General features: G+C 39.7%; 1 protein-coding gene across 1 annotated transcript in view; it reads left to right on the top strand.

Annotated features, from left to right (window-relative positions):
• LOC124555437 (hepatocyte nuclear factor 6) overlaps window positions 1-27,779 on the top strand; it is a 611,828-nt gene that overhangs the window by 556,180 nt on the left and 27,869 nt on the right. Inside the window, exon 4 of the mRNA XM_047129347.1 lies at window positions 19,476-19,588. Within this exon, the coding sequence (XP_046985303.1) occupies window positions 19,476-19,588 (113 nt within the window). The remainder of the gene's footprint in view (window positions 1-19,475; window positions 19,589-27,779) is intronic.

Raw genomic sequence — 27,779 nt, 5'->3', positions numbered from 1 at the left:
GCCACGTTCTGTTAAATCCTTAAATCATCAAACCAGTTGTAATTTTTCCGCGAAATATAAATATGTTTAGCAGTCACATAGGAAGAGTTCAGTGTATTACACTGGCAACCTTCAGACATTATGCGCGCCAAACAAAGATTTTCGTTACTTTTGAATACATTATGGGAGTGACAGTGATCAATGTGTTACAAATATTTACTATTAAAAACAGTCTTGATCACAATTTATTAATTACGGTGACCGATTTCGACCACTACTGTGGTATTTAAGAAGAAATTAAATGAATTTCTGAATGACAACTCCTTCTACTCCATAGAGGAATTTTTAGATATAAATTAAGAAAAAAAGAAAAAAACCAAACAAAAAAATTACAAAAATTTAAAAAAAAAATAAAAAATAAAAAAGTTGTTATATTAACTTAATTATGTTGTTAAATTAACTTCATCATGTCATGTATTTTTTTAAATTTGACTCGTTCCACATCATTACGAAATATCGTATTCATGACCCATGGAACTAGTATTAATCTAATCTAATCTAATCATCTTCAGACCAATAGTAGGAACCACCTTCCGCTGGAGAATCACTACAGTAGTGATTCTCCAGCAGAAGGTGGTTCCTACTATTGGTCTGAAGATGACCACAGTAGTGATCGAAACCGGTCACCGTAATAAATAAATTGTGATTAAGACTGTTTTTAATAGTAAATAAAGATTTTCGTGGGGAGAGTCCTCAATCACATCCTGGCTTTCAGTCCGTATTTATTTTTTCTCGATGCTATGGTTGAGGATATACACTGAAGAGTCGCTTTGCGGAAAACTGGTCTCGAACCAGCCCTGACAAAGGTTGACACAAGGGCTAATTATTATTCAGTAACACAACTCATTTCTATAATAAGTCAATAATCTTCATTTACATGGATACTCTGCAAATCACTTTTAAGTACCTGGCAGAGGGTTCATCGAAATTCCATAATTGCAAATATACAAGGGATTATAATAATTTATTATTAAATAAAGGGCTATTTGCTCTTCTGTCTGCCCAACATTTCTTCATTCTTTTTTTAATTTGAGATCACCCTTGATCTTAGTTTGTAGTCTGGTTTATGTACCTTGCAGCCATTTTGGTTTTTCTGTTTTGCTTTTTAGGTCATCTGCTGTAATTTGACGTTCTCTAACATCTTCCTTAATTTCTATTACCCATTTAATGTTGCTCTTTTTATTCCACAATTTTTCTTTTATTCTCTTACTAGTTATGTTTTGTGGTTTTTACTGATCAGATTGCCAATAGATTAGATGCATTTCTATCTGATCGTGCTCATTACTGGTTCTGTTTTCTTGTATACTGTTTCATTTGGAGCTATTCTCCAGTGCTCATTTACTTGATATTGTTTATTTACGAATGTCCTAATTATTCTTCTTTTTGTCTTGAGTATTCTGACAATCTCTGCTGTACCAGTTGTTCTGAAGATTGTTTCTATTATATCCGGCGCCAGTTGAGGTGCAATGAGAACACAGACCAGGTAAAAAATGTAAAACAGCTTCATTATGAAGTATACATTAACTAAGAGTTCTTCGTTGGAGAAAGTCAATTACAAGAAGTGTTTGCAATAGTCGGTGGTAAACACTGAATTCACACACGTTCGTAATTGGTCAAATGCCCCCAATGACGGACTAAGTCAAAAGTTGTAGATTCACTTTAAAAATAGAACAGTACAACGAAAGATAAGATCGACGGCCGATACTAAAGTCCCGTGCGGTCCCAGGCGTGTGGAGGGCACGTCCCGGTGGCGTCTCGGATTGTCACTGCAGCTTCCACGGTCGACGACGACTGGAAAACGGCACAGCGTCGAAGGTTCAGAAGGTTTCTCGCGAGAGCTCTGAGTATAGGACTGTGGGTGCAGTCGGCATCTGGCCCAGAGTCCTCAAGGAAAAGTCTGCCTGGAGCTTCCTGGCATATCAAAACTGTGTGCCGGACCGAGACTCGAACTCGGGACCTTTGCCTTTCGCGGGCAAGTGCTCTACTAACTGAGCTACCCAAGCACGACTCACGTCCCGTCCTCACAGCTTTACTTCTGCCAGTACCTCGTCTCCTACCTTCCAAACTTTTCAGAAGCTCTCCTGCGAACCTTGCAGAACTAGCACTCCTGAAAGACGGGACGGGACGTGACTCGTGCTTGCGTAGTTCAGTTGGTAGAGCACTTGCCCGCGAAAGGCAAAGGTCCCGAGTTCGAGTCTCGGTCCGGCACGCAGTTTTGGTCTGCCAGGAAGTTTCATATCAGCACACACTCCGCTGCAGAGTGGAATCCTCATTCTGGAAACATCCCCCAGGCTGTGGCCAAGCCATGTCTCCGCAATATCCTTTCTTTCAGGAGTTTTAGTTCTGCAAGGTTCGCAGGAGAGCTTCTGAAAGTTTGGAAGGTAGGAGACGAGGTACTGGCAGAAGTAAAGCTGTGAGGAGGGGACGTGAGTCGTGCTTGAGTAGCTCAGTTGGTAGAGCACTTGCCCGCGAAAGGCAAAGGTCCCGAGTTCGAGTCTCGGTCCAGCACACAGTTTTGATCTGCCAGGATTTTTCATATCAGCGCACACTCAGCTGCAGAGTGAAAATCTCATTCTGGAAACATCCCCCAGGCTGTGGCTAAGTCATGTCTGAGCAACATCCTTTCTTTCAGGAATGCTAGCTCTGCAAGGTTCGCAGGAGAGCTTCTGTAAAGTTTGGAAGGTAGGAGACGAGGTACTGGCAGAAGTAAAGCTGTGAGATCGAGAGTGAGGCGTGCTTGGGTAGCTCAGTTGGTAGAGCACTTGCCCGCGAAAGGCAAAGGTCCCGAGTTCGAGTCTCGGTCCAGCACACAGTTAGGATCTGCCAGTAAGTTTCATATCTGCGCACACTCCGCTGCAGAGTGGAAATCTCATTCAGTCTGCCTGGAGCATGACACTCTATTGGTGAGCTTTCCTTGTTCTGCATGTTGAGCAGCGTAAGCATAAAAAAAACCTTACTTGTATGAATCGACCTTGGGTGATGTGCCTGGAGCGACAGCGCCAGCGGAAGTACCCTGGAGACTCCAGGATACAACAGGAACTATTAGGGGTCACGTGGCCCGCGGAACCAAGCAGGTCCACGGGGCTAGTGACCTCTGGTGGCGCTCACGCTGCCCCGTAACGGCTTGGTGAGCGTGCACGATCGTTGAGTTGTCGTCTGCTGGAGTGGCCTGTACTGTGTTAGGCCACTCGCATAACAGAGGTGTTAGAGGGATTGCTGGCCAGAAGGGCGGACAGCCCATACATAGCAGTTTCATCTGTATATGTTACTTCTGGTTGTTTTACTGTTTTATAAGGTTTTAATTTTGCAGATTTCGATAGGTTTTTTTTGTCTTATATGTTTTTGGTGATGTACTTTGCTTTTGTCTGTTTTTTATTCTATTTTCCGTGTCGGTTTTTCATTTAGTTTGTATACACTACTGTCCATTACTGTCCACTACTGTCCATTGAGTACACCAAGAAGAAAAGCGGATGATAAACGGGTATTCATTGGAGAAATATATTATACTATAACTGACATGTGATTACATTTTCATGCAATTTGGGTGCATAGATCCTGAGAAATCAGTACCCAGAACAACCACCTCTGGCCGTAATAATGACCTTGATACGCCTGGGCATTGAGTCAAACAGAGCTTGGATGGCGTGTACAGGTACAGCTGCCCATGCAGCTTCAACACGATACCGCAGTTCATCAAGAATAGTGACTGGCGTATTGTGCCGAGCCAGTTGCTCGGCCACCATTGACCAGACGTTTTCAATTGGTGAGAGATCTGGAGAATGTGCTGGCCAGGGCAGCAGTCGAAAATTTTCTGTGTCCAGAAAGGCCCGTACAGGACCTGCAACATGCGGTCGTGCATTATCCTGCTGAAATGTAGGGTTTCGCAGGGATCGAAGGAAGGGTAGAACCACAGGTCGTAACGCATCTGAAATGTAACGTCTACTGTTCAAAATGCCGTCAATGCGAACAAGAGGTGACCGAGACGTGTAACCAATTGCACCCCATATAATCACGCCGGGTGATACGCCAGTATGGCGATAACGAATACACGCTTCCAATGTGCGTTCACCGCTATGTCGCCAAACACGGATGCCACCATCATGATGCTGTAAACAGAACCTGGATTCATCCGAAAAAAAGACGCTTTGCCATTCGTGCACCCAGGTTCGTCGTTGAGTACACCATCGCATGCGCTCCTGTCTGTGATGCAGCGTCAAGGGTAACCGCAGCCATGGCCTCAGAGCTCATAGTCCATGCTGCTGCAAACGTCGTCGAACTGTTCGTGCAGATGGTTGTTGTCTTGCAAACGTCCACATTTGTTGACTCAGGGATCGAGACGTGGCTGCACGATCCGTTACAGCCATGCGGATAAGATGCCTGTCATCTCGACTGCTAGTGATACGAGGCCGTTGGGATCCAGCACGGCGTTCCGTATTACCCTCCTGAACCCACCGATTCCATATTCTGCTAACAGTCATTGGATCTCAACTAATGCGAGCAGCAATGTCGCGATACGATAAACCGCAATCGCGATAGGCTACAATCCGACCTTTATCAAGGTCGGAAAAGTGATGGTACGCATTTCTGCTCCTTACACGAGGCATCACAACAATGTTTCACCAGGCAACGTCTGTCAACTGCTGTTTGTGTACGAGAAATCGGTCGGAAACTTTCCTCATGTCAGCACGTTGTAAGTGTCGCCACCGGCGCCAACCTTGTGTGAATGCTCTGAAAAGCTAATCATTTGCATATCACAGCATCTTCTTCCTGTCGGTTAAATTTGGCTGTTCATGAATGGTAGCTCAATAGGTCGAATCACCTCACTGACGTACAAATTTGCAGACGGGATGCGTGAGATAACCACAAGAGTGCTCCTGCTGTCATACGAAATTGCACACCAGACCATAACTCCAGGTGTAGGTCCAGTGTGTCCAGCATACGGACAGGTTGGTTGCAAGCCCTCGATTATCCTCCTTGTAACGAGTACATGGACATCACTGGTACTAAAGCAGGACCAGTTTTCATGAGAAAACACCATAGACCTGCACCCTGTCCTCCAATGAGCTTGTGCTGACACCACTGAAGTCACAAATAGCCGTGGTTTGGGGTCAGCGCAGTGCACACTACAGGGCATCTGCCTCGGAGCTGTCCTTGAAATAACTGATTTGTGACAGTTCTTTGTATCATTTCGGTGCCAACTGCTGCTCAGACTGCTGCTGCAGATGCAGTACGATGCACCAGGGCCATACGCCGAACACGATGGTCTTCCCTCTCGGCAGCCGGTGGCCGAGCGGTTCTAGGAGATTCAGTCCGGAACCGCGCGACTGCTACGGTCGCAGGTTCGAATCCTGCCTCGGGCATGGATGTGTGTGATGTCTTTAGCTTAGTTAGGTTTAAGTAGTTCTAAGTTCTAGGGGAGTGATGACCTCAGATGTTAAGTCCCATAGTACTCAGAGCCATTTTCCCTCTCGGCAGCGCCAGTGGCCGTCCGGACCCCGGTCTTCTTGCGTTCGTACATTCTCGTGACCACTGCGGCCAGCAATCACGTACAGTGGCTACGTTCTTGCCAAGTCTTTCTGAAGTATCGCAGAAGCAACATTCTGCTTCTCGTAGTTCTACTACACGACCTCGATCAAACTCAGTGAGTTGCTGATAACGGTGTCTTTGTCGCCTTAGACAGTCTTCACTAACATTAACTTACCGCGTCCAGTCTCAAAGGTAACTAACGCTCACCACCGTTAAGCGTGTATTTAAAACAAAACTGATTTGCAGCGTCATAGCGGCTCTGCTGACGCCTGTCTTATGCGACTTTAGCGAAATGGGAATAGAAATCATCTTTCAGATGTAGAATCTCGTCTACTAACTTTGATTTATGTCGCACAACTCCGTCTTGGTGCGTCGATTGTTTTTCCGCTAGTGTATTTATATTCATCAACAATTTTCATTTGCTGGTTTTGTATTGTAATTATGTTTGTAAGTGGTGAGCAAGTCCGCATCATCTCTTTTTTCAAACGATAGTCTAAGGCGACCCCAAACACTGCATGATTAACAAGCACACATGCACTAGTGTGTTTGGGCATGCATGCTCAAATGTTTTCGCACCTCCATACTGTTCAGATATGCTAGTACAAGCATCAGGTTGTTTACTAGAAAGTGACGAACTCAGACGACAATGCAATGGCTTGGACAGCCTTCCTGCTAATGTTACGAAAAATTAAAAAGAGGAAACGTGATGTGGAGTAAACAGTGGTTAAACAAATGAAAACATCATACCCATATTAATTACTCGCGCTACGAAACCTGTCTCACAGTATTGCTGTTTATCTTCTCTTTTTCTCGTGTGTAATGTGTTCTTTGACTTGTTGTACATTAGACAACAACCTTTGTACAGAACGTAATTTAAGAGGAGGAAATAAAAATCAAATCAAACCACTGACGAATGCTTGCTCAAGCCTTCCTGTACAAACGGTAAGGCATGCACACGTTTGACCGCTTGCACAGTCATGCCTATTCGAAATTAGATGAAGTATCAAGCAGCGAGTACAGTCCGAATGCTTGCGCAGATTTGTCCAATATATGCTCAAGTATGTTCGTGTAAAAATTAATTTACAAACCTTTTTCCTACTGGGAACCATCTGGGCTTTGTGAACATATCTGTTGCACTGTTACATTGCATTAAGTTACGTTAATACTTGTTCCATAGATCATGAATACGACATTTCGTAATGATGTGGAATGTGTCGGTTTAAAATAAGTTTTTGTGACAAATGTATACCGGGTGATCAAAAAGTCAGTATAAATTTGAAAACCGAATAAATCACGGAATAATGTAGATAGTGAGGTACAAATTTACACACATGCTTGGAATGACATGGGGTTTTATTAGAACCAAACAAATACAAAAGTTCGAAAATGTCCGATAGATGGCGCTTCATCTGATCAGAATAGCAATAATTAGCATAACAAAGTAAGACAAAGCATAGATGATGTTCTTTACAGGAAATGCTCAATATGTCCACCATCATTCCTCAACAATTGCTGTAGTCGAGGAATAATGTTGTGAACAGCACTGTAAAGCATGTCCAAAGCTATGGTGAGGCATTGGCGTCGGATGTTGTCTTTCAGCATCCCTAGAGATGTCGGTCAATCACGATACACTTGCGACTTCGGTTAACCCCAAAACCAATAATCGCACGGACTGACAGTGAGGTCTGGGGACCTGGGAGGCCAAGCGTGACGATAGTGGCGGCTGAGCACACGATCATCATCAAGCGACGCGCGCAAGAGATCTTTCACGCGTCTAGCAATATGGGATGGAGCGCCATCCTGCATAAACATCGTACGTTCCAGCAGGTGTTTATCAGCCAGGCTGGGGATGATGCGATTCTGTAACATATCGGCGTACGTTTTGCTGTCCAGCGCCATCTGTCGGACATTTTGTGAACTTTTTTTTTTTTTTGTTCTAGTAAAACCCGATGTCATTGCAAGCATGTGTGTCAATTTTTACCTCTCTATCTACATTATTCCGTGGTTTATTAAGTTTTCAAATTTATACTGACTTTTTGATCACCCGGTATACAGGGTGCTACAAAAAGGTACGGCCAAACTTTCAGGAAACATTCCTCACACACAAGGAAAGAAAATATGTTATGTGGACATGTGTTCGGAGTTACCGACGAGTGCACCTTCCGCCAGGATGGCCTTTACAACACTCGAAACGTTCATTACTGGACAAGGGAAAGCCTCATGTCATGTGCGTCTACCGACACCAGGAACGATTTTCGCTCAACATTTGGGCAGGTGTTGTGAGTGACCATCTGATTGGGCCAGTCCGTCTACCTCCTCGACTTACGAGGGCAAATTACCTTCACTCTTTGCAAGAAACTCTAGTTGTCCTGCTGGAACGTTTCCCCTGTAGTTGCAGCATGATGAGGCACCGACACATAACAGTCGTGCTATGCGTGGATATTTAAATGAAATCTTCGATGGCCAGGTAATTGGCAGAGGTGTTCATAGAACATGGGCCCCACAATCACCAGACCTCACGCCACAGCACTTTATCCTGTGGGAATTCTTCAAGGTTCTAGTTCACCCACCCGCACATGAACTGCCTAGAAACGAAGAGGAATTAATGGATCGCATTCAATATGCCACCAATCACATCAGGGTAATGCCAGGAATCTCTGAAAGAGTTCGGCAAAACACCGTTCGTCGTTACCAAACTTGTGTTGCGTCAGAGGGTCGCCAGTTCGAGCACCTGCTTTAAGGAAACTATGTCCTAGCTACAAAAAAGCCCTTTTCAGGAGCGACACATTTGTAAAAGTCTTTCTGTAAGCAAACTAACAGGCTGTTGACAGGTTTTTCCCTTTACGTCTTATCATGAAACTACAATGGACGTGTCGGGACCCTGGCGGATTCGCCCCCAAGCCGCCCAGAGTGGAAGGCTGGTGCGCTACCACCGAGCGTGCGGGCCGTCTTGAATCCATTGTGATCTCCGGCAGACAAAGCATTCGCAGTCACGCGTTGTCCAGAGTATCTGGCAACAGTGCAATCCTCCGGCAAATCGGAGTGCGTGGCGCCAAGTTTTCGTAGTTTCAAAATTGTGCCTTATCGACCTACACAACATTAGTAATTTTGGTTCCTTCTGACATCAGCTATCCATGGTTAAAATTTCGTGACACAATTTTTCTCCACCTTGTAAATTACAGTTTCTTCTTCAGATGTAGAAGTTCATCTATTGAGTAGAGAGAGTTGTCATTCAGAAATTCTTTTAATTTGTTTTTAATGTTTGCTGGTTATCTGTCAGATTTTGAATGCTATTTGGCAAATGACCAAAGATTTTTCTGGAAGCATAATTCATCCCTTACTGCACCAAAGTCAGATTTAACCCAGAGTAATGAAGATCATCCTTCTAGTGTTGCAGCTATGCACTTCGCTATTATTTATGAGCTGGGATGGTTTATTAATATCAAATTTCATAAGAGAATATATATATATGTATAGGGTGAGTCACCTAAAATTACCGCTGGATATATTTCGTAACCCACATCAAATACTGACGAATCGATTCCACAGACCGAACGTGAGAAGAGGGGCTAGTGTAATTGGTTAATAAAAACCATAAAAAAATGCACGGAAGTATGTTTTTTAACACAAACCTACGTTTTTTTTTAAATGTAACCCCGTTAGTTTTGTTAGCACATCTGAACATGTAAACAAATACGTAATCAGTCCCGTTTGTTGCATTGTAAAATGTTAATTACATCCGGAGATATTGTAACCTAAAGTTGACGCTTGAGTACCACTCCTCCGCTGTTCGATCGTGTGTATCGGAGAGCACCGAATTACGTAGGGATCCAAAGGGAACGGTGATGGACCTTACGTACAGAAGAGAATGGAACAGCACATTACGTCCACGTGCTAACACCTTTTTATTGGTCTTTTTCACTGACGCACATGTACATTACCATGAGGGGTGAGGTACACGTACACACGCTGTTTCCGTTTTCAATTACGGAGTGGAATAGAGTGTGTCCCGAAATGTCAGGCCAATAGATGTTCAATGTGGTGGCCATCATTTGCTGCACACAATTACAATCTCTGGCGTAATGAATGTCGTACACGCCGCAGTACATCTGGTGTAATGTCGCCGCACGCTGCCACAATACGTTGTTTCATATCCTCTGGGGTTGTAGGCACATCACGGTACACATTCTCCTTTAACGTACCCCACAGAAAGAAGTCCAGAGGTGTAAGATCAGGAGAACGGGCTGGCCAATTTATGCGTCCTCCACGTCCTAAGAAACGCCCGTCGAACATCCTGTCAAGGGTCAGCGTAGTGTTAATTGCGGAATGTGCAGGTGCACCATCATGCTGATACCACATACGTCGACGCGTTTCCAGTGGGACATTTTCGAGCAACGTTGGCAGATCATTCTGTAGAAACGCGATGTATGTTGCAGCTGTTTGGGCCCCTGCAATGAAGTGAGGACCAATGAGGTGGTCGCCAATGATTCCGCACCATACATTTACAGTCCACGGTCGCTGTCGCTCTACCTGTCTGAGCCAGCGAGGATTGTCCACGGACCAGTAATGCATGTTCCGTAGATTCACTGCCCCATGGTTTGCGAAACCCGCTTCATCGGTAAACAGGTAGAACTGCAACGCATTCTCTGTTAATGCCCATTGACAGAATTGCACTCGATGATTAAAGTCATCACCATGTAATTGCTGATGTAGCGACACATGAAACGGGTGAAAGCGGTGACGATGCAGTATGCTGCTCGCCGACCGTGGCCCGTGTTTGCTACAACACGCAACTGAACGTCGGAGGTTTCAAGCGTCAACTTTAGGTTACAATATCTCCGGATGTAATTAACATTTTACAATGCAACAAACGGCACTGATTACGAATTTGTTTATATGTTCAGATGTGCTAACAAAACTAACGTGGTTCCATTTAAAAAAAACGTAGGTTTGTGTTAAAAAGCATAGTTCCGTGCATTTTTGTATGGTTTGTATTAAACAATTACACTAGCCCCTCTCCTCACGTTCGGTCTGTGGAATCGGTTCGTCAGTATTTGATGTGGTTTACGAAATATATCCAGCAGTAACGTCAGGTGACTCACCATGTATATGTATATACACACACTCGTATGTATTGCGAAGGTAGTGTGAATATCCAGAGTTCCATAAATAAATGTTTCCAAGGTCATCTAGGGTGGGCTCCTGCTATTATTCTAACTACACGCCTTTTTGCAATGAGTACCTACTTTTTCACATAATGATGAATTACCTCAAAATATGAAGCCATGTGAAAGCAGTGAATGAAAATAGGCATAGTAGGCCAATTTACTGATATGTTTATTACCAAAATTTGCAATAACCCCATAAGTAACTGAACCTAACTGCTTCATCTGGTCATCAATGTGTTTCTTCCAATTCAATTTCTCATCAACGCATTTCTTATCAATGCACACCTGCAGAAATTTTGAATATTCTGCCTTAGCAATAGGCTTCTGTTCAAAGTCTATATTTATCAATGGTGTTATTCCATTTACTGTATAGAATTGTACACTCCTGGAAATGGAAAAAAGAACACATTGGCACCGGTGTGTCAGACCCACCATACTTGCTCCGGACACTGTGAGAGGGCTGTACAAGCAATGATCACACGCACGGCACAGCGGACACACCAGGAACCGCGGTGTTGGCCGTCCGCCGCCGTCAGTGTCAGCCAGTTTGCCGTGGCATACGGAGCTCCATCGCAGTCTTTAACACTGGTAGCATGCCGCGACAGCGTGGACGTGAACCGTATGTGCAGTTGACGGACTTTGAGCGAGGGCGTATAGTGGGCATGCGGGAGGCCGGGTGGACGTACCGCCGAATTGCTCAACACGTGGGGCGCGAGGTCTCCACAGTACATCGATGTTGTCGCCAGTGGTCGGCGGAAGGTGCACGTGCCCGTCGACCTGGGACCGGACCGCAGCGACGCACGGATGCACGCCAAGACCGTAGGATCCTGCGCAGTGCCGTAGGGGACCGCACCGCCACTTCCCAGCAAATTAGGGACACTGTTGCTCCTGGGGTATCGGCGAGGACCATTCGCAACCGTCTCCATGAAGCTGGGCTACGGTCCCGCACACCGTTAGGCCGTCTTCCGCTCACGCCCCAACATCGTGCAGCCCGCCTCCAGTGGTGTCGCGACAGGCGTGAATGGAGGGACGAATGGAGACGTGTCGTCTTCAGCGATGAGAGTCGCTTCTGCCTTGGTGCCAATGATGGTCGTATGCGTGTTTGGCGCCGTGCAGGTGAGCGCCACAATCAGGAGTGCATACGACCGAGGCACACAGGGCCAACACCCGGCATCATGGTGTGGGGAGCGATCTCCTACACTGGCCGTACACCACTGGTGGTCGTCGAGGAGACACTGAATAGTGCACGGTACATCCAAACCGTCATCGAACCCATCGTTCAACCATTCCTAGACCGGCAAGGGAACTTGCTGTTCCAACAGGACAATGCACGTCCGCATGTATCCCATGCCACCCAACGTGCTCTAGAAGGTGTAAGTCAACTACCCTGGCCAGCAAGATCTCCGGATCTGTCCCCCATTGAGCATGTTTGGGACTGGATGAAGCGTCGTCTCACGCGGTCTGCACGTCCAGCACGAACGCTGGTCCAACTGAGGCGCCAGGTGGAAATGGCATGACAAGCCGTTCCACAGGACTACATCCAGCATCTCTACGATCGTCTCCATGGGAGAATAGCAGCCTGCATTGCTGCGAAAGGTGGATATACACTGTACTAGTGCCGACATTGTGCATGCTCTGTTGCCTGTGTCTATGTGCCTGTGGTTCTGTCAGTGTGATCATGTGATGTATCTGACCCCAGGAATGTGTCAATAAAGTTTCCCCTTCCTGGGACAATGAATTCACGGTGTTCTTATTTCAATTTCCAGGAGTGTATATACTGTGTTTTCTCAAAATTTAATGAGAGTCCATTTGCAGAGAACCACTTAATAATTTTCTGAAAGCCATTGTTTACAATTTCCTCAGTTAATTTTTGTTTGATGGATGTAATTCCTATACTTGTATCATCAGTAAAAAGAACTAGCTTTGAGTCTTCATGAATAAAGAGTGATAAGTCATTAATATATATTTAGAACAATAAGAAACCCAAGACTGAAGCCTGTGTCACACCATTCTTGATACATCCCAAGTTAGCAGACTCTGTTGATTTTTGCAGAATATCTGTTCTGTTAATTTCAACCTTCTGTATCCTTGCAGTTAAATATAAATTAAACCATTTGCACACTGTCCCATTCATATCGCAATACTTAAGCTTATCTAGAAGAATTTTGTGATTCACACAGTCAAAAACCTTTAAGAGATCACAAAATATCCAAATGGGTGATGTTCAGTTATTCAGAGCATTTAATATTTGGCCAGTGAAAGCATATATAGCATTTTCTCTTAAAAGGCCTTTCTGAAAACCAAACTGACATTTTGCAAGCAGATATGTGAAGCTACTTTTGAATTCATTACTTTTTCAAGAATTTTGGATAAAGATGTCAGAAGTGAGATTGGACAGTAGTTGTTAGCATCAGATCTATCTGCTTTCTTGTGCATTGGTTGTTTAACAGTAACATATGTCAGTCTATCTGGCAAATGCCCTGTTTCAGTGAGCTACTACATATGTGACTGAGAATCCTACTGATCTGTTGAGGAACAAGCTTTTACTACTCTATTGGAAATACTATTAATTCCACGCAATCTTTTACTTTTGAGTGAGTTTATTATTTTCCTAATTTCAATAGGAGAGGTGGGTTGAATTTCAGTTTTATCAAATTACATAGGTATTGCCACTTCCATATACAGCCTTGCATTTTCTAATGTATAGCTGGATCCTATTTCCTTTACAATACTTAAAAATGTTTATTAAAAGTATTTTCTACTTCTGACTTTTTGTTAACAGATTTTTCATTGCGTCTGACAGAAATACAGTCTTCCTGTGCTCTCAGTTGCCCTGTTTCCCTTTTAATAATATTCAAAATTGTTTTAATTTTATTATCAGAGGTACTAATCTCAGACATAATGCACATACCTCTGGACTTTTTAATAACTTTTCTTAATACAGTGCAGTAGTTTTTATAATGTTTCAAAGTTCTGGATCATTACTCCTTCTAGCTTTACGATACATTTCCCTTTTCTGTATACAAGATTTTTTATTCCTTTGGTAAGTGATGGATTTTTAGATGGTTTCTTACAATTATAGTCCATTTTTTTCTTAGGTAAACCGTTTTCAGATGTACTCACAAAGTTATCATGGAATAGGTTACATTTTAAATTAGCGCCAGGTTCCTTGTATAACTCACCCCGGTCTAACTGTTGCAAGCTTTCCCTAAAATTTACAGTTGTTAAATCGTTGATTGAATGCACTGTTTTGTAGGACTGTTTTGCATTACGGTGTGGAGCTGTGTCATATACTGTAACTAGCTGTGCATCATGATCAGTCAGACCATTCTTAACAGGAAAAGTTTTTATTTGATTAAATTTATCTTGTTCTATAAAAACATTATCTATCAGTGTGCTGCTTTCCTGTACCACATGAGTAGGAAAATCAGTAACTGGCATCAAATTGAAAGAACCAAGTAATACTTCATGGTCAAGTTTTCTATTGGACTCTTTCTGAAAATCTACATTGAAAACCCCATAAACAATAATTTTCTTCCCTCTTTCTGTAAGATAGCAGAACAAAGAATCCAAATTTTTCAAAAATAGCTGAAAATTTCACGATGGAGACCTATACACACCTACAATTATAAAAGCACCAAAATTTATTTTACGCTCACATGCACATACTTCTATATGTTGCTGTACAGAAAATTTTTTAGCTTCTGAATTTTTCACACTATGATAAATTTCAAACATAAATGGCAACTCCTCTCTCCGTAGTGTCTCTACTTACTTGAGCTGAAAGCTTATATCCACCTGCATTTATCTCTCCCATATCTGTGACTGTATGATGTTCAGACAGGCATAGTACATCTATTCTGCCTTCAGTTTCTAAATCGTCTAAGCAAACAAGAATCTCATCTAGTTTGTTTTTTAATCCCCTGATATTCTGATGCAATATACTAATATTATTTTTCACTGTGCATTTATGAGAATCTTGTGACATACCAACATTATTTTTCACTGTACTTTTATGAGACTCTTGTGATATTTTTACATCTGTAGCATCTGGCTCTCTGAGCTTCTAATTAAACTTAATTTCTTTCAATGTTAATTAACTAGACACTGATCTTGGCCTAAAAAAGAGGTACTCCCATGAGTTTCAGTGCCACCCTTTAAGTTTTTGCTATTATCCCAGCCAATGTACCCTTCCCTTCCCTTCCCTACCGAGATGCAGACCATGCCTTATGATATCCTACCTACCAATAGCATCAATAGGAACCAAACCTGTGCCTTACAATGTAGCCAGCCAAAGCAGGTGATGTAGCTGCATATTGACCCTCCTGATAGAGCTGTTCAATTGGGGCAAATCAAGCCAACCTTTGTATGCTTTGTTGCAGCTGATATTTTTGCTAGATCACACTTAATATTGTAGCCCTGATCCCCATCAATACTGTTTCACACTCCACCCACTATCACAACATGGTCCAGCTTCATAAAACCCTTGCACAATGATCCTACACCCCCTATCACTTGGCTAAGGCATGCACTGAGCTTGAAAAAACTGGTGATCTGGTACCTGTCACCTAATTTTTTGATGTGCACTTGAGTTTTCAAATCATCTGTGAAGAGATGTGACTCTCAGAGTTTCATCATTCACAGTATTGTTCATGTGTTGTTTAACGTTTCGTACTACTCACATTTCCTTCAGTTACCCTTGAACTGACAAACATTTCCCTTGGCTGACAGTAAATTTCTTCAGATTTGAACTTCTGTCCTTTTGAAAAGTCTCTGACCTCACAGCTCATAGAATGTTATATGACAGAGTTCATTTTAAACAGTCACACAACGCACAATAACAACTTGTTTTAACTGGCGCTCACATGACATGAAAGCAAGATGTTGAAGTCATTGCTGCCTGGATTACTTCTACACTAGGTAGGGCCCAACTTACATTGGTAGCAAGTCTTACGGAGACTGGGTTTAATGAGAATACATCCTCAGTTCAAACATAGGTTGCCAAGCTGATATACAGACAGATAGTAGTAACAATATAAGACTACAAAGTGTGTGACACCAGTCTTGGTGTATCTCATACATTGAGACATTGCTTGATCTTCTGCTATGTGTAAGATTTATAAGTTCTTGTGACAGCTGCATGTCATTCACAGGAAGTAAAAAGCATTAGACATCAAAGTAATCTAATTAATATACAAGCATATCTTACTGAGCACTACTTCCATACCATAGACGATTTCTTCTGGTAGTAACTTATAATGCTATATCAAGAAATTATTGTGTTGACTGAGTAAAGCTTTAAATTACCTTTTAGATTTTATTGATATAAGCTGTATACAGACTTAAGCATTTTAAAGAAATATTTTTGTTCTGGGCATTCTCTTTGCTGCCTTCTCTCTCTCTCTCTCTCTCTCTCTCTCTCTCTCTCTCTCTCTCTCTCTCTTTCTTTCTCTGTAGACACACAACTTTGTGAACTGCTGCTGCCACTTAAATCTTTATTCTTCACAGTTATTTTTTTCAGATTCACAAATGGCAGGACTTTGGTTTTGCACATCTTCTGTGATAGCTTTGTTACCTGCTCCTTTTGGATAAATTCTATACAAATTAATACATTTGCTATTATGGAATCAGCCACAAGTGATATGTCATGGTTACCCTAATTGCTTTTGCTATTCACCCTTCTAGTCATATTTACAGCACAGTACTGGTCAACTTACAGTTTACAATGAACGGGTAATGTAAAGATTAAAAGCCTTTCTGGTATTAAGAAACTACAGTACTTCCTGGTGATTTTGTGTCATACGATATCAAGAAACATATATTTTATAATCATATTGCTCTCTAATACAATTCTTTGGTGGTCGCATTTAGCCACACTGCTGTTCTGATCATTATATTATTTCTTTTCAGTGGTATGTAAGAGCTTTCATGATGCTACTGTCCATTCTCACAGCAAGAACAATCCAATGTCCATAAACTATTTTTCTTTGTCTCAGCACAAAATGTTAATCAAGTTGGAATAATAAAAGGAGAGCATTCATATTATAGGATTTGTGTAATGAGGAACAAAATGTGTGTCATGTGAGATTAGCTGATGTTGAAATAACCAGAAATAAATTTTAAAAAGACGAAAAAATCCATGCTTCTCTATTAAGCAGACAGTTAACTGAAGTTTTTATTTTTTCTTTGGCATTGCTATGTCAGTGTTTAATGCAGTATTTTCAGCCTATTAAATTACACAAAACGGTAGTCATGTATTGAGCATTTTGGTGAACTGTATTGCTAATACATTATAACTTACAATTTACTGTTCTGTACATAACTTATCCTTCATTTAAAATCTTGTTTCTTCACACAGTTATCTTGATGCAGTTAGTAACCACATTTCAGGAAAATCATACATGAGAGAAGCTTCAGTTCTGCACTTTCAGATTAGAGATGTAGTAAATAAGCTAAACATTTTGAAAGGAAATTTTACTAGCTCACTTGACATTTTCTTCTGTGTGATACCATTATAGGAGAATTCATTGAGTTCACTAGTACGTATCATCCTCCCTTATCATATATTGAATACCATAAGCACTCCACTTTCAGATTAGAGATGTAGTAAATAAGCTAAACATTTTGAAAGGAAATTTTACTAGCTCACTTGACATTTTCTTCTGTGTGATACCATTATAGGAGAATTCATTGAGTTCACTAGTACATATCATCCTCCCTTATCATATATTGAATACCATAAGTACTGCAGAACTGTGCAGTGAATTGTTGCTGTTAAATGTAAGTGTAACAGCTGATGTCAGTGTTCTAACCTAAAGAGCATTTCTTTAGTACCTATGCATGTTAATGTTAGTTAATAAATACAGTAATTTAAAATTCTTGATTTTTTTAGTTTTAGGGAGAAAGTCACAAAAATGTTATTATTGCAATAAAACATTTCTTCAGATTTAACCTTTGTAATCTGCCATTTCAATATGTTACTACACTAAAGAGCCAAAGAAATTGGTACACCTATCTAATATCATGCAGGGTCCCCATGAGCATGCAGAAGTGCCACAACACAATGTGGCATGGACTCAACTAATGTCTGAAGTAGTGCTGGAGGGAATTGACACCCTGAATCCTGCAGAGCTGTCCATAAATCAGTAAGAGTACGAGGCGGTGGAGATCTCTTCTGAGCAGCACATTGCAAGGCATCCCAGATATGCTCAATAATGAAACTTCCTGGCAGATTAAAACTGTGTGCCGGACTGAGACTCGAACTCGGGAACTTTGCCTTTCGCAGGAGAGCTTCTGTAAAGTTTGGAAGGTAGGAGACGAGGTACTGGCAGAAGTAAAGCTGTGTGAACAGGGCGTGAGTTGTGCTTGGGTAGCTCAGTTGGTAGAGCACTTGCTTGCGAAAGGCAAAGGTCCCGAGTTTGAGTCTCACTCCGGCACACAGTTTTAATCTGCCAGGAAGTTTCATATTAGTGCAGACTCCACTGCAGAGTGAAAATCTCATTCTGGATGCTCATTAATGTTCATGTCTGGGAAGTTTGGTGGCCAGTGGAAGTGTTGAAACTCAGAACAATGTTCTTGGAGCCATTCTGTAACAGTTCTGGACATGCGGGGTGTTGCAGTGTTGTGCTGGAATTGGCCAAGTCTGTCGGAATGCACAATGGACATGAAAGGATGCAGATGGTCAGACAGGATGCTTACGTGTGTGTCACCTGTCAGTCATACCTAGATGTATGAGATGCCCCATATCACTCCAACTGCACATGCCCCATACCATTACAGAGCCTCCACCAGCTTGAACAGTACCTGCTGACATGCAGGGTCCATGGATTCATGAGGTTGTCTCCATACCCATACACGTCCATCCACTCGATACAGTTTGAAACCAGAATTGTCTGACTAGGCATCATGTTTCCAGTCATCAACAATCCAATTTCAGTGTTGATGGGCCCAGGCCAGGCTTTTGATGGTCCAGCATTGAAATCTGCAGCAACTTGCAGAAGGGTTGCGTTTCTGTCATGTTGAAAGATTCTCTTCAGTCATCATTGGTCCCATTCTTGCAGGATCTTTTTGCAGCTGCATCAATGTCAGAGATTAGATGTTTTACCATATTTCTGACATTCATGGTACACTCATGAAATTGTTGTATGGGAAAATCCCGACTTCATTGGTGTGCTGAGTATACCACCACATTCAAGCTCAATTAAATCTTGAAACCTGCCATTGTAGCAGTAGTAACCAATCTAACTGCACCAGACACTTGTTGTCTTATATAGAGGTTTCTGACCGCAGTGCCATATTCTGCCTGTTTACATATATCTATATTTGAATATGCATGCCTATACCAGTTTCTTTGGTGCTTCAGTGTATATACTCTTTGCTTATCTCATTGTTGTTCCTCCATCGCTTTCCCAAGTTATTATTTGTTAGATGGAGAAATTAATATTTCAGCCAGACATACCAACATTATGCTAATTGTGACATGAATTGTGATGTACCTTTGGCCCACAAAACTACATTTTTCTGAAATTATGGACATTGATTACATACTTCTTGCAAATTATGGGTGTAATACTATAGTATATAGATTATGTCAATTAATAAATTAAATACTTTTTTGTGTGGCATTTCAATGAGTTACCACAATTTTGTTATTTCCAGGCCAACTGAAAAAACTTTGGTTGTTTAAATCTTTGCTATAAATAAAAGTCAGCTGGTCTACAGTAATCAACAACTATGTTTCAGCCTGCAAGAGGAAAGACGACCCCCAGAGCCAACCAGAGCACTCACCCGCCCCCAAGAAGCCACGATTGGTTTTCACCGACCTGCAGCGCCGTACTCTACAGGCTATTTTTAAGGTGGAACTACCATGTATATATTTTGCCTGCAGTTAGAAATCAATATGGAGAGCGGAATATGTTAGCTCATGGAGGAAGAATAGCACCTCTTTGGATATTGGATAATGAGTCTGAGTCCCCTGGCACAAGTTTGACCATGGAAAGTCAGGTGCATTGTACAGAGTTCGGTATCTCCAAATTCGTATGGAAGATAGCAAATATGACAGCGTTATCAAGAAAGTAATACAGAGGAAATGATGATGTTTTATTTTCCTGTGAGAAACACTACATTTCTCAGAGCTAATATTTATTTCAAATGATCAGAAGTGAAAGCAAACCATATGTGCTCTACTCTGACCACTAAAAATCATGAAAAATTCAACTGTTAGTAACACATGGAAAAGAAAAGCATAGTGAAAGAATTAAATAATACAGCCAGTACTAGATTTAAATATGTAGGTCTCCTCAGAAGTGAAATGGATTAGTAACTGTATATTTGAACATATTTCTCTTCTTTGGATGCAGAAGGCTCATCACTAAAATTAACTAACACTGACATTAGCCATATATTTGTAAATCAAAATAACAGTATTTGCTGGTGATGCTGACATTTAGCATGGAGTGGTAGCAACGTGACTGAAATATGCAGTTGGTATTCACAAAAAAGTTATTATTGAGCTTCTAGAAATCATGAAGGATGCAAATATTTAAACCAGCTTCTGGTTGTAAGCTATTTTGTCATTTTTAGTGATGCATTTGTAAGATCCTTATATTTTGAAGAAGGCTCGTATACTATTTGATTAAAGGTTACTCTACTTCAGCATGGTGTATGGGCACAGATCTGCATCTGACATCTTATGCAAACTAATAAAATATTCAAAGAACCACTAAAAATTTATGTTGCTGCTTTCAAAGATCTAAATGAATAGCAGATCACTGATTTGTGATACTAGTTAACTTATAGAAAATCCTTAAAGTAACTGAATGACATGCTTAACTTAGTGTTTTCATGCATAACTTTTAAAGAACTGTGATTCAGTCTACTGTTTTCATTGCTCAGAGAGGAAATATATGCTGCTGTCATATTAAAACTTGCCTAAGTCCAAGGTGATGCAAGATCAGTTTTTTGTGAAATAGGAGGGGAGAGGGAAATGGTTGCATATAATGATGACTGAAATTTTATATCTTGAAAGTCACTACAAAATATAAAACACACTAAATTCTGTAATAACAAAAATTGGTTGACAAATGATAGGCAAATATTATGCTTAAAACAGTGTTGCAAAAATATGGGTTTCTGCGCGAAAGATTCAGCAAGAACTCTCACCATAAGGAAAAGAAACAGCAAATCCTCATTCATTGTGAATCAGTGTCTGAAATCTCATTTTAGTATATGTAACAGAGTTCAAAATCATGGTTACCTTTGTGATGGGCACAACTCCAGTTACACGACTTACCACATTATATAAAGGGCACTAGATATTACAAGTATGTAAAGACTGGTAGACTTAAAAATTGTATCTGAACATAATATGCACAGTTTACTGAGATTTGTTTACTACTCTGCCTCAGTTTATTACAAATCAAGTGAATTTGTGTTTTCAGTAGTGGTTAGCAATAGTTTCAGAAGGTATGCAGTCTTTTGAAGAAGTTTGATGGAACATATTGAGTCTTCTATATGAAGAGAAGCCAACCATTAAAAAATATATATATTGTTTGCATAAGTGGCATCATCAGTTATCTGGATATATTCACACAGAATACTTTTTCACTAACAGGAAACAAAAAGAAAGAAGATAAACACCCCAGGAAATAATTTCTAGTTCAAAATGAAACACTAATACATTGCTAGATGGGCCTCTGCATCAAAATTTAAGTGTGCTATGTGTTGTAGCAGATGAAAATCAACAATTTGACAATATGACTTACATTGGAGGATTGAATGCTACACTACACAACAGTATATAATGAAGGTTTGTCTAATCCAGAGAGAATAGTGAATGTTTCTTTTTTTGCCTTCACACAGAGGAAAATAATAATGATGATGACGATGAAGAATAATTGCAGCTGGTACTCTACCAAGATGTTTGCAATTCTAACTGTCTTTGTGATAATGATGTGGAATTTTCACATAGAACTACCTTCATCTAAATTAAGAAGGAAGTCTAACTTGGTGCCGATCAGAGATTTTTCACTTATAGTGAAATAAATCAATAAAATCTACTTATGTTTACCCATATTAAGTGAAGCAATGGAATACATATTTAGTAACCTGGAAGGAGACAGGGCATTATGTGCACTTATTGTAGTGAATGTCATACTTTTACTGATGTGAGGAAATGTGAAAATATGTACTGCAAAGATGAACAACAGAAGAAGGAAAAATTAAAACTCTCTTGGAAACATGGAGAGATGTCATCTGTGATATTCGATGGAACTGTAAGGCCATGTTCATGCAGATGTGTCAGCTGATGGACATACATACTCAATATTTTCTCAGTCATGAAGAAGTGCCAGTGGTTCACATAATTGACTGCCCACATGCTGGGTAAGTGATTGACACAACATTGGTGAAGTGAAGGTTTAAATCTTAGTAAAAATATACAAGCAAGACAACAATTGCCTTCCACCTCTTCAGAACACTGAAGTGCTAGATTTATTGAAGAATGAGCTGAGCTAACAAATCAGTCATTTTACTGATGTAACTAAGCACAAAACAGAAGAATTTAATGGATTTTCAGACAAATGACATTGAAGATGCCTTACTGCTTAAGATTTTCACAGATATGACCTGTGATCAATATGAAGTGATCATTTCAGAAATAATTTTCTCACTTTTAATACCATATTGCATTTGTTATAAGAAACACCTTCTTCTTGAGGTGTCCTTAAGACATAACTGAAAAACCACAGAATATTGCAAAACAGGAGTGCCTTAATTCATAATATGTTGTATCAGTTACCCTAATGCAACTAATAGTGATATTGTTGGTAGTCAGAAGGTCTTGGAACTGATTATGTCAGTTCTACAATAATAATGAATACACATTAGCAATGATGTAATTGTATTGTGGTGGATCTACACACTACGTTATGTTGGATGAATATATGAGACTCAGGGCACATTCGAATGTTTAGTTTAGTTTACAGTTTCCTCTTTGATAAACTGAACATCCAATAAAATGCAGGGAGTGAGAATTTACTATGAAACTGCAAGCAATTTAATATGTATTCTACCGGAATTGACAATTGGGTTACACTGTGAAATCTGAAGAATATTTGCAATAAGCTTCTACACTATGAATATTCTGTTATAAATGGATTAATGTTCAGCGGCTGAATGTGAATAATGATTTAAAACAGAGTTTGTGAGGGGTGGTAGACTCAAAATCTTAATTAAGAATACAGTTTAAAATCTCCGAATGAATATTCATGGTGGAGCAATGGGGCAGAAGTCACAAGGAAGACTAAACAGCGAGTGAACATTTGAAATTGTTGCATCTGTTTTAATTACTTTAACCACCAAAAGGGTTTTCAGACCATGAATCAGTAGTATGCTACTAGCAGTGAAATTGTGTTTGTGCGTTATTCAAAATAATATGTTGGTGTAAAGAATGAAAAAATTCAGAACAGATAAATGTGTGTGAATGAAGTTTTGATGGAAGAACATTATTATACACCGTCGACAACCTGATTAATTCTGTCTTTGTAGTGAAGATGAAAAAATGCTCTGTTTTAAGATGAATGTGGTGTGAAATTGTCCACTGACATGGGATAGTTTTGAGATGAATCTTCTAACAAAACAGAAGAGCACCATGTTTTATTTTAGTTTAGTAACAAAAGTCACTGTATATTGTGAATTACACTCAGGATATCAAAACTCAACTGATTCAAAATACAGTTTTTAACCAATGGTTTATGAATGTAGTGTAATTACACTATTTCTTCTGCAGCTACCAGGAAAATACAACAATATGATGATATCATATGTTTATACAATTTACCTCTAATAACTCTAAAGTATGATTACTGTGCTCTGCTTCAAAAACTGTGTGACAAAGAAGAATATGTTGACAGTGATTAATGGGTCACACTTTAGTCTTGAGAATGGCTATGCAGCTGGATGTACATATTAGTGAACAAAATAAAATAAAACAAAATGATGGTTTAACCCTAACAATAGCAGCAATTGTGCCATATTGATATCATCAAGAAATTTGTCATGGCTCTGGACCCTGATGCAACTACAGTATATTTCATCATTTGCACAAAATAAAATAGTTATTTATTTTTCTAATACACAAATCTTTTATTAAACAGAGCTAAAAGAAGAGGGAAATATTATCTTAGTACCACTTCCTGTCAATCTGAAGATAGTTGATACCAGAATAGAAGAAATCATTCAGTAATGGACAAATTACACAGCTTCTACCTAGCTTTCACAGGATACAATGTACTCTGCAAGCCTGAATATTTATCAAAAAACAGTCAAGTTTATCAGCAAGCAAATTCTAAGTATTGAAATGATTACAGGTCAATACAACTACATCAGTGTTACTTCACAGAAGAAATGGAATATTGGTGTGAATCTTCAGGACAATACTCAAGAGAGTGCTGCTGTATGAAACATAAACAACTGCACAGTGAAGATATAAATTATTATATTTTTCTTATTTTCGCACATAATTGTTAACTGGCTCTTGGCAATATTACATGTGATGTGCCACATCTGTCAACTGACTTATGCTAATATTACTGTGTTAAATATTGAAACTGAAGAAGAGCTGTGTGGTTTGAATCTACAAGAAGAAAATTTTCAAGAAATTGACATTTACCAAAAATATTATACGGAGTAAAAAAAGTGATGAAAACTGTTTTACAATCTGTCTTTTAGTTATTTCACATATCATGTACTGGAGGAATCTAGATAGGTACTAATTTTGCTACTGTGGATACATATAGTGCAATTTATGATCATTTACAGACAAAAATGATGTGTGGCTGTGAATCTTGACAGGGAAATATTCGTATGGTGCTATTTTATTGGACATAATTTTCGGTATGAAGAAGAAAATTATATGGTTATATATATTTTTTCTAGCAGATGTATAAAAATATATAAATATATATTTATATTTTTCTACATATACAAATTCATTGGCAAGGATTTTAACTCCACACTCATCAGGTGATCATAAAATAATCTAAAATGCAGCACCTATTGATACTGTTCTGCTCAAGAAAACAGAGGTTGGCAAGCATTAGAACACTGGACAATGTGGAGTACAGTGACCTTCAAGAACATAATAATGGATTCTACCATCTATAATGAAGGGAACTTTATCTGTCTTTACGTGTTGTGTTGACTGCACCTATGTATGTTAAAATATATTTTGTACAGATGTCTATGCTTGTTCTTTTTATTGCAATTGTTTTAACATTTATTTTTGTTTCACTAAAGTGAAACTTGGAGAGCCTTGTGCACTCTGTTGCACTAGGCTCTTCACCTTGCAAAGCATAATATTGTGTCCCAACATGGAGATACCGAACTCTACACCTGAATTCCAGATGGCCTCAAAGAAACAAGCTGATATTGAATTATTTTCATCACAGCACACTTCTCAAATTCCATCTTTGTGACAAAACTGTGGCACTATTTGGAACAACTATAAATTTGAAATTTTAGCTAATACAGCCCTTTGCTTGAATGGAAAGTTTCATTACAGTTTGGCAACCTATGCTACAACCAAGACATTTAAAACACATAAATATTTTCTGGAAGTAAAATAACAGATTTCTAAAAATGTAACAAAAGAAAAACAAGTCCAAATAGTGCAACAAAAGAAATATGTGTCATGAAGGAATGAGAGAAGTCGTGAAGTTTATAGTTGTTGCTAGTTTCACTATTTTCTTTTATGCCTGATGCAAATGTGGCTCAGTACACTAATCAAGTGTGAAACAGACTAAATATTCCATCTCCACATCTTCCTTCTCCATCAGTAGTTTAAGGAAATTATATTTATATGTTTATCTTTCTTCAGTAATTTCTGTGTGACCATGTTATGCTGGAACTCAGGTGGAGAGTTCATCCTATTGAAAAGGGAACAGAATAATAAATTCATTTTCCTGCTAAATGGTTACAGTTTTCAACAGAGCTAATTTATCGATGAGTCCAAAAGGCTTAATGTGATGCAGAAATTGTAGGTTTGCTACTACTCTTTACTGTGAAAGGAAGAAGCACAAGTTTCAGAAACTGAAGCCATTATTTCACATAATCTCATTGTCTTTCATGTAAGATGTCTGTGTTCTTGACCATAAAAATGTGTGATGAATATGAGCAGTTGTTGAACAGGAATGTCAGCAGATCATTGAATGAAAATTCCAACACATTTTTTTGCATAATATCACTTTCAATAAGGAAGGAAAAAGGATCTGTTGATAAGAAAAGGATAATATTGTTTTTTTCCTATCAACAGAATGAGAATACATCTAACCATATCCAGAAGGAGTACTTATAGGCTTCCTGCATTACTTGATGTTACTTTCAACTACTTAGGCTTCACTTCATAAAGAAACTTAAACGTAGATTCATTTCCTCCCTCCATCCCTCCCTCCTTCCCTCCATCCCAGCCTGCCTCCCTCCCTCCCTCCTTTCCTCTCTTCCTCTCTCTCTCTCTCTCTCTCTCTCTCTCTCTCTCTCTCTCTCCCTCAACTGTTTTTAGATGTTCCAGACATTTTTTAGCCCATGTATTCTTAACTATACAATTTCTGCTGTAGATAATGCAGGAATTGAGGCAAATTTTGTATAAAGCAATGTTTATTTGATTTGTTTGCTGTTAGGTAGAGCATCCTCATCTCCTAAGTTAGAGCAAGGATACTTTAAGAGATATGACTGAAAATAGCACCACAGCAGTTACTTAGGGAAGCTGGGATATATTAATAATCTATTTGCTTGAAAGGTGGCATTTTTTAAGGATTTGCAGATAGATCTCATTTTAAATACAACATTTAGAGAATGACTTGGACATAGATTCTGACACACTGCAGACCATTCAGTGCCAATATTTGCTCAAAACTGTGTATGGATATGCAGAACAAAGAAGAAAAATAAACCTTTGTCAGTGCCATCCTACCACACTTCAATAGCAGTGGTTTAGGTAAGTGATGGCTATCATTACATATTTGGTTCATTTAGTTTCTCTATAGTTTCCTTTTATTCTATGTTTTTGGATACATCTACCTTTCTGTCATGTCCAGACCCCAGTGGGGAGATGAACTCAAGTAGAAGGTTACTGTCCACTCTTTGAAAAAGTACTGAAAGAGTCATCACCATCTTTAAAAAGTTGGGAAAGCATTAGTGAGCAGAATACTTCTATGTATTTGCCTACTTTGTGACTGTGTTTGGTTATCTGTGCAACTTGTAAGCCCCCAAAATACAGTCACTAGATTCAATGGATTTATGTTCACTGAGTTATGGTGCAGTGTGCTGAAACACCATATAACAAGTTTATGTTTCTGATGAGTGAAAATGTCTTGAATATTTTCTCCTCAGGATCTGACATTTACAGTTTTAAGATCAGTGTTTCAATAATGAAATGAAATGTGCATGTGGATAGGGCCTCCTGTCAGATAAGACTAGTTTCCTGGTGCAAGTCTTTTTAATTGATGCCACTGCAGCAACTTGTGTGTGAATTAAGATGACATAAAAATAAAGACAACACAACACCCAGTCCCCAAGCATTGAATATCTCTGACCCAGTTGGGAATCAGACCCAGTTCCCTTTCATGGCATCTTGCCACATTGATCATGCAACTGGGGAGATAGACAGTACTACAATAAGTCTGTGTAACATCAAATACTACAGAAATAAATTAAAAAGCTGTTATGACACAAAGATAACTACAAATGGGAGTAGGCATCACATCTCCTGAATTGGTTCTCTATTAATCCAAGTTAATTTAGAATACTTATAAGAGTCACTTTAATTGATGTAATTTGATTTTGTTATTTTGAAGATTTAAGATTTAATTTGCTGTTAACTTCATTCAGCTGTGGTAAACATGAGTCTCTGCTACATTCATTTTATATCTGTGGTATGCAGTTTACAATTTGACCCTCCACTATGTGTCATTGATCACAATTTGAAATAAATGTCATATAATTCAATGAGGAATGCTTTGGACATTTTGGGATACTCTGTACATTTTATGC

Source organism: Schistocerca americana, chromosome X (genome assembly GCF_021461395.2).
Source record: "Schistocerca americana isolate TAMUIC-IGC-003095 chromosome X, iqSchAmer2.1, whole genome shotgun sequence".
In the NCBI taxonomy this organism is placed as follows: Eukaryota; Metazoa; Arthropoda; class Insecta; order Orthoptera; family Acrididae; genus Schistocerca; species Schistocerca americana.
This window is presented reverse-complemented; position numbering and strand designations above follow the sequence as displayed.